The 14,107-nt window shown below is 37.4% G+C and overlaps 1 protein-coding gene and 1 long non-coding RNA gene across 2 annotated transcripts; both read right to left on the minus strand.

Moving 5' to 3' along the window:
• Window positions 1-854: 854 nt before the first annotated feature.
• LOC141621985 (uncharacterized) lies at window positions 855-1,239 on the minus strand. Its single transcript, XR_012532814.1, has 3 exons — window positions 1,192-1,239; window positions 1,013-1,081; window positions 855-929 (listed from the first exon to the last, which is right to left on the minus strand). It is a non-coding gene; the product is annotated as an uncharacterized LOC141621985 (long non-coding RNA).
• Window positions 1,240-12,656: 11,417 nt separating this feature from the next.
• On the minus strand, window positions 12,657-13,791 carry LOC141620597 (protein FAR-RED IMPAIRED RESPONSE 1-like). Its single transcript, XM_074437425.1, has 3 exons — window positions 13,577-13,791; window positions 13,086-13,348; window positions 12,657-12,727 (listed from the first exon to the last, which is right to left on the minus strand). Exons 1-3 carry the CDS (start codon window positions 13,789-13,791, stop codon window positions 12,657-12,659), a joined length of 549 nt encoding a protein of 182 aa, XP_074293526.1.
• Window positions 13,792-14,107: the final 316 nt, after the last annotated feature.

A 14,107-nucleotide genomic window follows, 5' to 3' on the forward strand; every position in this document is an offset into this window, starting at 1 on the left:
TTCAAGCACGTAGACGCCAAAAAGTAAGAACATGGTCTAGAATGCAAAGGTAGAAGAGAAGGGCGGACACTCGCGTGAGAAATATGTGAGACCAAAGGTCTCTATTTATACTAATCACGTGACGGAATTATGGTAAGAGTAGGATACGGAAGGAAAGATTCGGAAATAACCGACTTAGGTTAAACACGGAAACTTGGACAAAAAGAAAACCTTGAGGAAAAGGCGCAGCAGATGCTGTGTCCCTTGGAAGAGGCGCAGCACTTGCTGCGTCCTTTCCTCAGCGGGTTCCTCCTGCGCAAGAAAGCGCGTTTGACAGCCTGTCGTATTTTAGGCATAACTTTCTCTACAAGACTCGGATTAAGGTGATTTTGGTGGCGTTGGAAAGCTAAGAGAAAGATCTGGAACTTTCTTTGAAATAGGCCTAACCCAAAAAAAGTCATTATCACCTCGTAAAACGGGCCTAAAGGTCGGGTTATCATTTTAGGTAAATAAAATGCACATTTTGTAATGTAAACTTTAAGTTTAGCCCAATGAAATGACATGTGACTCAAAATGAGATATAATCTCAAAATTTATGACATCCTAACCTTAGGTAGACAAGCACGTTGCTTTTGACTCGGGTTTTGACGGTTTTAGGAAATAAAGACGGTTTTTTACCCGGACTCCAAATGTACTCTAATTACTGTCAAAACGACCGTAATGACACCTAGATGACGACCACGAGGTAGACACAAGTATTTGAGCGACCACTTGATGATAAACTTACGAACTGTCACAAATTGTTCCGCGTACCAAACATGCGGCCCAATCATCACCGGGTGGTTTGCGGGAGGTGCAGAAATGAGGTGTCTACAGTATCCCAATATGTAGGACCTATATGCTTCCTTAGCTGGCTTGTTTAGGTAATAATTGTTTCCGACCAATTTTTCCTGCAACAAGCAACTGCACAATTAGCCATCTTTCTTATGATCAAAAAAGAGTTCGCACAACCACAAGTAGGCGATAACAGTACCAGATGAGACTGCACATTTGGCAGCTGCTTTTGATCATAATCATACTCTTTTACAGGTACTCTTTCACTCTGCATGCAAAAAATATCAGATTAATGGAAAGGTTGAAACTCATTCCAAAAGACGTAATCTGGAGAACCATAAAATCAAAATATGATACTTATTTGCAAAAGTATGATACCTTCAAGTAAGTGAGAAACTGGAGCTCCTCGGGAATCAATAAAAGCAAAACCCTCGTAAATTGAACCTACGGTGAATTATGTGGTGGTGATTATGCCCCAAATAATATTATGGTGAGACAAATTAATCAGAAAATTGAGAGCCGTCAACTGGTCTTGCTTCAACTCTGTCGGAAAGTGACATCGTCTGCGTGGCCGGCGAAGGCGATGATGTTCTCTCCACCGTACTCGCCGTCCTCATCTGGTACTGAGAAGGAGATGACCGCGATAAAGGAAGAGGAGGATGAAGCGGAGGAATCGTCATTGTTGTCGAACAGTTCGAGCTCGAATCAAATGATATCGCCTCCTGAATCTCCGAGATTATAGTCGTTAACAGGGAAATTCGTAAATCGCGTTGACAATCCCTAAAATAACAATTTTACAATCAAACAGTGAAAATCGTAACAAACAATTAACAATTCAATAGTAATAACATACACAAATTCGAAAATCAAATTACTGAAATCAACAAAAGTCGAATAATCAATCAATTACACAATAATAATCATAAATTCAAGTAATGCGCATGAAGAAGTAGATTGAATGAATGAAATTAATTATAAATTAATCGCAAATTAAGGAGTAATTGAGAAGATCGAGGAGGAATTAGATAATACCTAGAAATTGCGAGGAAATAACGAGATTTGTTCGACAAGGAAGTGAGAGAAAGAAAGAAAGACGAAAATGTCGATGAATGTCGATGAATAACCTACGAGTGCTTTTTATTATTATTATTAGATCCAATCTTAAGCGTTTATTTGTGATGATCTAATGGCTGAGATTTTAAAGCACAAACTCACCATAAGAACCAAACTCACGAGATCCCGCCTTTATATATATATATATATATATATATATATATATATATATATATATATATATATATATATATATATATATATATATATATATATATATATATAGTAATAAGATCAACTAAGTCCATGTCTTACATGTGAGTCCATGAGTTCTATTGTCATCCCTTAGATCATGTTATTGAATGGCTTAGATTAAAAGTAAAAAGCAACTAATAATATTATTCTAATGGCTAAAATAATTACCTCTCTCCTCCTACCACTCATAGGGTATTAGCATGCATGCAGGTTGTCAATCAAAACATCACACACACGTCCTACTAAGTTCCCCCCATTTATCATCTCTCTATTATTCAAAATTAATTTTCCCCCAAATTAAACCCCATTAATTTCAACTGCTTAAGAACGAAACTGCTCTCAAAATCCCCCAATTTTATCGCTTTTTTGTTACCTTATTATAGTTTTTTTCTCCATCTTCTTTTCTCACTTGCAAGCTGCCATTTTCGTCCATTCAGATCACTTCAGAAGGTAATTTTTTTTGGGTTTTTAGAGTTTTATGATTTTTTTTTTGGGTTTTTAGAGTTTTATGATTTGTTCTCTTCTTTTATTTAGACGTTTTTTTTATAATTTATTGGACATTGTTATGTAATTGCACTGTATTTGATCACTGTATTTTGTCACCATTGTTCCTGTACTATTCTATTTGATCACTGTTTTTGCTTTCTTCATTTTGATTACCCAGTTATTTTTAGCACATTTAGGACATTTAGGACATTTATTTTTGATCACTGTATTTTGTCAACAAACGTTTTTAGCACATATGTTCATATTCATTAAGATTACACAGAGTTTTTTTTGAAAAATCCCACTTTTGTTGATTACAATTACTCTTTCTCTGTTAAAATCCAGTTTTTTTTTTTTTTTGAGAAATCCCACTTTTGATTACCCTTTTGTTAGAATTACACTTTTGTTGCTAAATTAACACTTTATGCTGCTACAAATACATTTTTTTTGCTAAAATTACACTGTTGCCTGTTAGAATAACACTTTATGCTGTTAGAATTACACTTTTGTGTGCTACAATTTCACTTGTTTTTGTTAAAATTACACTTTTGTCTTTTAAAATAACATTTTATTTTGTTAGAATTACACTTTTGTTGCTAAAATAACACTTTATGCTGCTACAATTTCACCATTTTTTGCTAAAATTACACTGTTGCCTGTTAAAATAACACTTTATTTTGTTAGAATTACACTTTTGTCTGCTACAATTACACTTTTTTTTTGTTAAAATTACACTTTTGTCTTTTAAAATAACATTTTGTTAGAATTACACTTTTGTTGCTAAATTAACACTTTATGCTGCTACAAATACATTTTTTTTGCTAAAATTACACTGTTGCCTGTTAGAATAACACTTTATCTTCATTAGAATTACACTTTTGTGTGCTACAATTTCACTTGTTTTTGTTAAAATTACACTTTTGTCTTTTAAAATAACATTTTATTTTGTTAGAATTACACTTTTGTTGCTAAAATAACACTTTATGCTGCTACAATTTCACCATTTTTTGCTAAAATTACACTGTTGCCTGTTAAAATAACACTTTATTTTGTTAGAATTACACTTTTGTCTGCTACAATTACACTTTTTTTTGTTAAAATTACACTTTTGTCTTTTAAAATAACATTTGATTTTGTTAGAATTACACTTTTGTTGCTAAAATAACACTTTATGCTTCTACAATTTCACCTTCTTTTGCTAAAATTACACATTTTCTGATAAAATAACACTTTATTTTGTTAGAATTACACTTTTGTCTGCTACAATTACACTTTTTTTTGTTAAAATTACACTTTTGTCTTTTAAAATAACATTTGATTTTGTTAGAATTACACTTTTGTTGCTAAAATAACACTTTATGCAGCTACAATTACACTTTTTTTTTGCTAAAATTTCACTGTCGCCTGTTAAAATTACACTTTATATTGTTAGAATTACACTTTTGTCTGCTAAAATTACACTTTTTTTTGTTAAAATTACACTTTTGTCTGTTAAACTAACATTTTATTTTGTTAGAATTATACTTTTGTCTGCTAAAATTACACTTCATATTGTTAGAATTACACTTGTGTCTGCTAAAAATTACACTTTATGCTGCTACAATTACACTTTTCTTTGTTAGAATTTTTCTTTTGTCTGCTAGAATTAATTTTTTGTAATGTTAACAGATGTCAGATGGAAATGAGGCTAAATCAGGCAAGACCAAAAAAGCAAAGGTGCCTGTCAAGTTGAAGAAGCACCTTGTTCAGCAGGTTGAAAAACTTAAAATTACTGTTATTTGTATTTTGTGTGGTGTAAGGTCTATATGTCACGTTTTTAATTCTTTGTTACTTGTTTCTTGCAGATGTCGATCACGTTGAGGCCAAGCCGACCAAGAACAAAATAGCAAAGGTGGTCGTCAAGTGTCGGCCGAAGCGACTTGTTGAGCTCATTGAAAAGCTTGATGATGCCCGGCGAGATGCGGCGGCATGAGAGGATCGGTTTCGGTGGTATTTTGGAGCTTAAGCTCAAAACATATCCAATGGGTTATGTTAAAGATTTTCTCAAAGCATTCAGTGACGAATCCTATATTTTTCGGGCAGCTAAAGATAAGGAGTTCATGGTCACCAAGCATGACGTGTATGACTGTTTTATATTACCACTTGGTCCTAAAACAGTTGATCTAGTACCTACGGGCTGCCAAAAGGATTCTCAAGCGCCGGAGAACAAGCAATTGAAAGATAAATGGCGAAAAGCGTACAACATAAAAGGGGTTAACGAAGGCATTAATTTAGGAATTGTCTTCCAAGATATTTTAAAAAAAAAATACAAAAAAGGAGGTCCTCAATTCTGCAAGCTGTTTGTTCTGCTCGCCATGTCATCGTTCCTAACTCCAACGTCATACATCGGGGTTGACTTCAAGCTTTTGAGAGCTGTTGAAGATGTGGACTCGATTACGCAGTACGATTGGTGTACTTATGTGCTGGAACATTTGGTGAAGGCTGCGGCAGCTACTGGTAAAAATAAACAGACCTTGCTGGGGTGTATCCCCTTCTTAATGATTACATACTTTCAACATTTCGATTTCCGTGGTACGAGTTGTCACCACAGCCTGCCTCTCATTAAGCACTGGGACCGGCAGACGCTTTCTGACAGACTACATGGTGAGCTTGACAAGAACCGTTTGGGTCGGCAAAATTGGTCCTCGGTTAAGTATCCTCGGTGCCTTCAAAAGGAACTGTTAAGCATTGGCGGGGTTCCTAATGACAGCCAAGTGTTGGTCATTGGCAATGTGGTTAGTGACGCGGCATTACAAGTGACTTCAACTTCAGACAGGAAGAAGTTCATCGAGATTGAACTCCCACATGGTGTTGATGATGACGAGGAGTTGAAAGCTCGGGCTGTAGATGTAAGTGTTATTTGTTGATTTGGCAAGGCTAATTTACATGTTTTAAAGTTACTCTTTCTTTCACTACAATTACACTACAATTGTAATTGTGATATTAATCAGTAATTACTTAAATTACAAGGTTGTCAGTTAAAATTATACTTTTTAAAGTTAAAATTATACTTTTGTATGTTACAATTACACTTTTATCCGTTAAAATTATACTTTTTAAAGTTAAAATTATACTTTTGTAGCTTACAATTACACTTTAGTCCGTTAGAATTATACTTTTTGCCCTTAGAATTACACTTGTCAAAGTTAAAATTATACTTTTGAATGAACACTTTTGACTGAACACTTGTCCAATTATCTGTATTTTAATGTAGGATGTGCATGAGCTTTACTTGAAGATGCAAAGGAATGCTACTGTCTTCTATTCATGGTATGCGAGATGCGACCATGACGCTCAAAAGGTTAACAGGAGGTCTGAACTATTCTAGTGACCCTGTCGTTACACAATGCACGCAATCATTCTTTCAAAGCCAAAGGATGAAGGATTATGCTGTGGAAATGCAGGAGATAGCTGAACGAATAAATCATTCCGTGAAATCAGCGCATGTGCTGCAACAAAGTCCAGGTGATCAGTATCAGAATGATAAGGTAGATGACGAGGGATACGAGCAGCGGGTTGGTGATGATGATGAAGAGGAGGACAATGGTGATGAGGACGAGGGAGAGAACGAGGATGGTGATGATGTTGAGGATGAGGAGGATGGTGATGATATGGAGGATGATGGATACGATAATGAGAAAGAGGTGACTGTAGATGTTGGTACAGACCTCGAAGGCACGGTGGCCGCCTCAATTGTTTCGGATGAAGTAGCCAGTAAGAAAGCACGGGAGGTGTCTACACAACAGATAATGGAGGCCGTGCAATTTTACAGCACGGCTGAATTTAAGGACGCTGCTAACAGAGATGATTACAGTAAGGACACCAACGTGGACGTTGGTAGTACTCGTGAGATTTCCATTATTTACAAAAGGAGGAAGGTAGTTGGGAAGGAGGTGGCTGTTGACGAACCACCTAAATTTGACCGGGAAGTTCTCGAAGAGTATTATTCAAAAGAAGAGGTTGATGAGGCTGAGAAGAAGTTCTATGCGAATGCTGCTGCTGCAAAGGAACAAGAGCAGACTATGGATATGGGGGTGCATGTGGCCGGGGAACCTCAGATAGCTGACAATAAAAATGAGGAGGATGGGCCCACCGACGCTGATCCGCCTGTCACTCAATTCCTATTTTCGTCTGCGGAGATTATTGAAGCAGAGCGCCGAGCAGAAATGCCGGCCAGAGAAGACCAAGGAATTGGAGAGGTAACAGAATCGGTGAAAGTGGCCTCTGACGCTACGGGAACGGTTGTGCATGTGAGTGAAGTTCTGAATGCCGAGACGGACAAGGATGATGACAAGATTGGGAAGGGTAATGTTGAGCTTGGTCTCCAATGTTCAAGTACAACCGTGGTTCTTTGCAACATTAGACGATCTTTTGTACAAGTGGATTCTAAATCTTTGGAATTTAGTGGGCCCGATCTTTGGGGAGTCCGAGAAGGCGGATAATGCTTTGGTGGAAGTTCGAACATAGAAGTTGCCCCCGCCACTCGGTTCCTATTCTCGTTCTTGAGATATGTGATGCAAAGCGAAAGCCGAACAAAGACATTATGAAGAGGGTGCCGGAAACGGCGGATGCGCAATGACTGATGAGTGGTTGTTAAAGGGTAACGAGCAGCCGGAATATGTATTTGCGTTGCAGGCAAAGGAATTTATGGACGTAGAATGGACAAGTCAGTATATTCTATCATGGACGTAAACGTATTTGCTCCAAGAGCACCCAATATCTGTGCATGCTGAAAATCAGTCGGGGTGGAATAATGATGAGCCAAATTTGGAAACAAGTCCTCAGACAGTGGTAGAGAAGGTGGTGGATGAGGCTGCACTGAAGGATCACGGAGGTAATCCATTGACCTTCAGAGTTTAGAAGTGCCATGGATGAAGTTATTTTGTTAGAATTACATTTTTTTCTGCTAAAATTACACTTTTTTAAGTTACAATAACACTTTTTTTCTTAGAATTACACTTTTGTCTGCTGCAATTAGACAATTTTTAGTTAAAATAACACTTTATTTAGTTAGAATTACATTTTTCTCTGCTAAAATTACACTTTTTTAAGTTAAAATTATACTTTTGTAGCTTACAATTACACTTTTGTCTGCTAGAATTACACTATTTTTAGTTAAAATTACACTTTTTTGTGATAAAATAACACTTTATTTTGTTTGAATTATAATTTTGTCTACTAAATTTTATTTTTTTCTCTGCCACAGTTACACTTACTTTCTGATGATGAAATAACACTATTTTATTACAGATGTGGCAGTGGAGGATGATGCCGTGAAGTCTTCGGAAGGGACTATCGAGCACAGAGAGGTAACAGCTGACGTAGTACAAGAGGCAGAGAACGCCGACATTCCTATCCCGGTATCGTACGTCCCTCACAGTGATCTGAGCTACCATCCTTTTTTACTGCACTCGAGTGAGCCCTTACCGTGCATGGATCACGTCATTGAGAACCTTGGGTGTTCTATTAATTGTGGGGCACCTAATCCTGAATTGTGCTTTGCGACGAGAAACCTAGCATTTAGCCAGGAGCTCCTAGTGCCAATGTTTAGTGACAGGAAATACTTGATTGACTATGCGTTCAATCAGTCAGACGCATTTTCCGAGTTGTAAGTGTATTATTTTTTACAAGAGGCCCTTAACATTCCTAATTATATATATATTTGTTGTCTAAGTAAATTTTGTTGTTGTAGTGAACGATTGGTCCAATTCAGCGAGTTTTATTTCATTACCCGGGAAGATATTGCAACTTTGAACCCTCGGGAGCAAATCATGACAAGTGTTATTGATGGTTGGTGCTTGCTACTCAACCACATCATGAAACCTTCGGACATATCCCGTTGTTTCTTTGGCCTAAGTCACACTGTAAGTTAATATGTTACCTTTGTGTGTTAAAATTACACATTTGTCCGTTAGAATTATACTTTTTAAAGTTAAAATGTTTCTTTTGTATGTTAAAATTGCACATTTGTCCGTTAAAATGATACTTTTGGCCGTTAGAATTACACTTTTTATTGTTTAAATTATACTTTTAACATTACCCTTCTGTGTTAACAGTACACTTTTTTTGGTTAAAGTTTCACTTTATTTTTATAAAATAGCTCTTTTAATTATCTGATCACGCATTTAACACTTTTCAAATTAAAGGACCCCGCAAGGTCTATTTGGAACGCTCAAAAGCTTGGGAAAGTATTGAACAAAGACGAAGACATTTTTGGTGGCTGGGATGCCTGGGTGAAACTCCGTCGTGCACCATTCCGACTTGACACAGACATGGTAGGTAACAAAACATGTAATCTTTTATCATGGTTTTTAAGGTTTTCTTTTTCTGATCTTAGCGACACACGATGCAGATCTTTCTGCCCGTGTTATCTGGTGACGGTGATCACTACAGCTGCGTGTGCATCAACTTTCTCACCGAGCAGATTGACTACCTCGACAACCGCAAATACGATGACCCATTAGAAACGCTCCCTTACGGAGGGATAGCGCGTATTTCGGTAAGTGTCCGATATCCAAAAGTCAACCAATTTATATGGGTCGTACTACGTTAACACACTGACGCGTATTCATGTTCAGGCAAATATAATGGGGAAGTATTTGGTGTCTAAAGGGCTGTCTAAGGGGGCAAAGGTCAGCGGGTTTAAGATCGTGAACATTGAGTTCAGCTGGCAAGCTCAAGGGTATTCGAGAAATGACTGTGGTGTTTTCATGATGCTACATATGATGTTCTACCGTGGAAGCCCTTTTCAATGTGACCTCGGGAAAGAGGATGCTATGAGTTTGTACCGTGCTGAGATTGCTGCAACACTTGTCCTCTGTGATATTAACAGTATCAGAGAAGACATCTTGATGCGGGTTGGTTATTTCAAAGCGACTGCTGGACATCCGTTGACAAGAAAGTTGAATGCTGTTAAGAGGAAAACGGATGGTGACATAGGGCCGGAATCCACAAAACGTGCTCGCGTAACTGAATCTGAAGAGCCCGTTATGGAGGCGACGCCTGTTACCATGCGCATTCCATCTGGTAAAGCGCTATCCTCTGTTAAGAGCCATCCTCGTGGAAAGGGGGACGGGTTGGGCTGCTCTCTCGACTGTGGTAGAGGTGGTCTCAACACAAATGTGGTGTCGAAGATGCTCCGGAGCAACCAAGCGTTAATCAAGGATATTAAACAGAGGAGGAAGCATGTTGCCGACTATTGCTTGTTAGATGACCACAATTATGATGAACGGTCGGTTAATCTGACTTAATTAACGACTTCTTTAATCAAGGATACTCAGATTATTTTTCACATTTATTCTACTTTAATTAACGACTTCTTTAATATTACGGAGTGCAGTGAACAGCTGGTCTGGTACACCCATCACGCAACGCTTCGGAGAGCTGACATTATGTCCTTGGTGCATGAAAACCTTATGTCGTTGAATGTCATCGAGTGATGGTCGATTTTGATGAACCATTTGGAGAAGGAGGAATATGGCGACCAAATAAGGATGTCCTTCTTTGGTATACGTCACATGGTAATTCCATTAACCATTGCATAATATTTATGCCCACTTCTATTACACCTTTGTTACTTAGAATGACACTTTTCTAAATTACAGTTATATTATGTGAATGTTTCACTTTAGTTCTTTTAATCAACAAAAGTGTCATTCTAACCGTGTGAAGTGTAATTTTAAGGGACAATAGTGTAATTTTAGGTGACAAAGTAACCACATTAATCATGTTCACTATTGCCTTTTAAAGGATATACGGTTGGGATTGCTTGAGACATTTGAACAACCAGGCACACAATCAGACAGCAACTATGACAACCTGTACCAGCTCTGGGACACCTTCATCGTCGACAGTGAGCAAACCGTTAACTTGAAAACAGACTTTATTTGTCCCGTTCTGCATTGACGACCATTTCGCATGCGTATGTATCAATCACAAATCAAATACGATCGACTTATTTGGACGGGCAAAGGCATTCTGATTTGAAAAAGTCGCAGTTTGGAAAAGCAGCGCGTTTAATTGTAAGTTATTGTCCATCCCTTTCTTCCGAATGCTATCTTTTTTGTTCAATCAGTTTTTTTGAGGTAATTATGTACATTTGCAGGCTAGCGCAGTGAGTGATTATTTAGAATCACGGGATAAGGAAAAGAAGAACACTAGGGCACGGGAAATTCCTAATTATGTGTTGCGCCAGATACCTTTCAGCGGGATGTCACCTACTCTCAACCAACCAGAGTCGGGTCTGTTCACCATGATGGCTATGCTCTTATACGAGGGTCTTCCTTTTCAGCATGAAGACCTCGAGAAGAAGAAATCAAGGCGCTATTTGGTGATCCAGCCAATAGCTACCCTCGTTCTAGCAGACATGAACGTTTTGCGCGAAGGTGTGCTCGAGAAGGTCAAAGCTTTTGTTAGCACAAAGGACAATTTGTGGAAGGTATTACAACAGAAGCGTAGACTGCCCCGTGCCAATGTGAAAAAATAACAACCTTAATTTAGTAGTTAAGTTTTTGTGGGAATATTGCCTTGGCTATGTAAACACTTATTTCATACTTTGTATTATTTGTAGATGTTAGCAACCTTAATCTAGACAGTTAGTTTTTGTGTAAACAATCTTTCAACATTCTATAAGACAAGTGTTGGTATAAAAGAATGCCTTTCCTCTAAAATAATCTTTAAACATTCTATAAAAGAATGCATTTCCTCTCAAGCAAGATGCAGCTACAAGTGGCTTTCAATGTATCTAGTTCAACAATATAGAGTAATATGTTAGTTAAATCAGTCAGAAGAAAGTGTGACTGTAATACACAAAAGTGTAATTCTAACCGTCAGAAGTGTAATTCTAACCGGCCATAGCAGTGACAGATAGACCTTACATTACACAAAATATAAATGTAATTTTAAAAGGCAAAAGTGTCATTTTAGGTGTTTATTTATAAAAATATAGTTATGTTGTTAAAAGATGGTGCAATAATATTTATGTTGTTTTACCTAACTATGTTATAAGGCTTTACTATAGATGAAGTGTAACTGAAATTGCATACTCTGTAATTATAATGAGTTTAAGTGTAATTCTAATCATAACAATCCTACCCTAAGCAGATATGAGGCCATTGCAATTTTATTCCCTAGATATGTGTAATTGTAAGAACATAATTTGTCATAATAGTCAAGAGTGAAAAATTCAACGTTCTGGTGTTGCACATTATAACTGTTTCGTCAATAAAAAATACTTCAACAAAATACATTGTAATACCAACGGCGACCAGTTGCCTTCCTGGCAGTTTGATGTCTAAACACAATACGAAACATCATGTTGTACCTCGTATTTTGTGTAGACATCCCCAAAAAAATGTACTACTTATTAGGTATTATATTGATTATTCTAAGATGCCTTCTTCTTCGTCTTCTTCTTCTTCTTCTTCTTCTTCTTCTTCTTCTTCTTCTTCTTCTTCTTCTTCTTCTTCTTCTTCTTCTTCCGACGAGGGTTCTGACGATTGCGACAATGGTGGGTGCTCTGCGAATGGGTTAGGGCAGTTCCTTTTGTCATGGTTAGCTAACCGCTTGCAATTTTTACACATACGTTTTGGCTTCCTTGCCAAAGCAACTGCTTTTTCCTTCATCGACAACATTCTCTTTCCGCTTCCCTTGTTCTTGGATTTATTGGGCGGCAAAATGGTTATCTCCTGACTAGGAGAACATTCAAGAATTTTCTCCAACTGTTGTTGTTTATTCAATGGTGATCCTAATGGTGAAAGTTTCTCCTTAAACTGTCTAATTAGACTAGAAAAGTTGTCGACATCATTCTTCAATTTGCCCATGGGCATACCAACTGTCTGATGAATCTCCGACCACATTACTGACATCGCAATCTGTTTTCCATCTATTATATCAACGTCCTCAGTTGCTTCACCATTACAATCGAACATTTTAGACAACCTTGCATCTTTACACTATCTTTTAACAACACATTGTTCTGGAATAATCTTCACTCCGTTTGATGAGTAAATTCATATGACATGCCGGCAAATAATGTCTTTCCTCTCAAGCATTCTGCAGCTACAAGTGGCTTTCAATGTATCTAGTTCAACAATATAGAGTAATATGTTAGTTAAATCAGTCAGAAGAAAGTGTGACTGTAATACACAAAAGTGTAATTTTAATCAATAAAAGTGTGATTTTAACGGATAAAAGTATAACTTTAACAACCCAAAGTATAATTTTAACAACCTAATTTGTAATTTTAACAACCCAAAGTGTAATTTTAATGAACAAACGTGTAATTTTAACGGATTAAAGTATAATTTTAGCAACCCAAAGTATTATTTTAACAACCCAAAGTATAATTCTAACAACCCTAAGTGTAATTTTAATCAACAAAAGTATAATGTTAACGGATAAAAGTATAATTTTAACAAACAAATGCTACAGAAAGATACCTGGGCAGTATGTGACCTCATAATTAATGTCCCTGTTTGCATCTCTTACAGTGGTCACCTCTAAAGAGTCACACTCTGTGAATCCTCTGCTTTTACAAGTACCGATTGAGCACTTGGCATCTTCTTGAAATTCCTTGAATACTTTATGACTGTACACTTGCGCCCCGTGCACTTCGATAGCTAGATGCGTTGATATTACAGGGAAAGTGTGTCTGTTACAGTTGTCAATCTGTTTCTGTGTGTGTCTTTGCTGGTCCATCGCGCTGTCAAAACGCATCGAAAACTCAACTAATGTTCCTGACTTACTCTCAAATCTCTTAAAAAAACTATTTTCGCTCTCTGATCTTTGGGTTGTCCTCATAACACCCCCCATATCTAGGTCCCTACAATGAGCCATAACCCACTGCTTCCTTTTAGCGCACATTTCTTGGAACCAGTCAATGTTATTAACATTGTGTTCCCTGCCAATTTCTTCCCATTTTGCATCGAACTCTGCCGCTTCAATGTCTTCATCCCATATTATGGCATTCAATTTCTTTAGAAACACTGAATAATAATCTCTCGCCATTCCATACTTGTTTGGCACCTTGTTCATGATATGCCACATACAATAGCGGTGGCGCGCTGTCTTGAACACCAATGGCACCGCTTTAAGAATACCAGGATCCTGATCGGTGATAATGTACTTAGGCTCTTTGCCACCCATCGCAGCCAGAAAACGGGTGAAAACCCATTTAAACGAGTCTGCATCTTCATGAGCAACAAGCGCTCCACAGAAAGTGACTGATCATTTATGATTATCAACCCCGGTGAAAGGTGTGAAGGACATGTCATACTTATTGGTGGAATACGTCGGATCGAACGACACTGCATCCCCAAAAACTGAGTAGTTCCTTCTAGCGATTCCGTCGGCCCATATAGCTTTACTAAGGCTACCGTCAGAATCAACATCATAGTCAAAGAAGAACCCTGGTCTATTAATGACCAATTCCTTAAAGTGGTCCACGAACATCGACCGTCCC

Source organism: Silene latifolia, chromosome X (genome assembly GCF_048544455.1).
Source record: "Silene latifolia isolate original U9 population chromosome X, ASM4854445v1, whole genome shotgun sequence".
NCBI classification, from domain to species: domain Eukaryota; kingdom Viridiplantae; phylum Streptophyta; class Magnoliopsida; order Caryophyllales; family Caryophyllaceae; genus Silene; species Silene latifolia.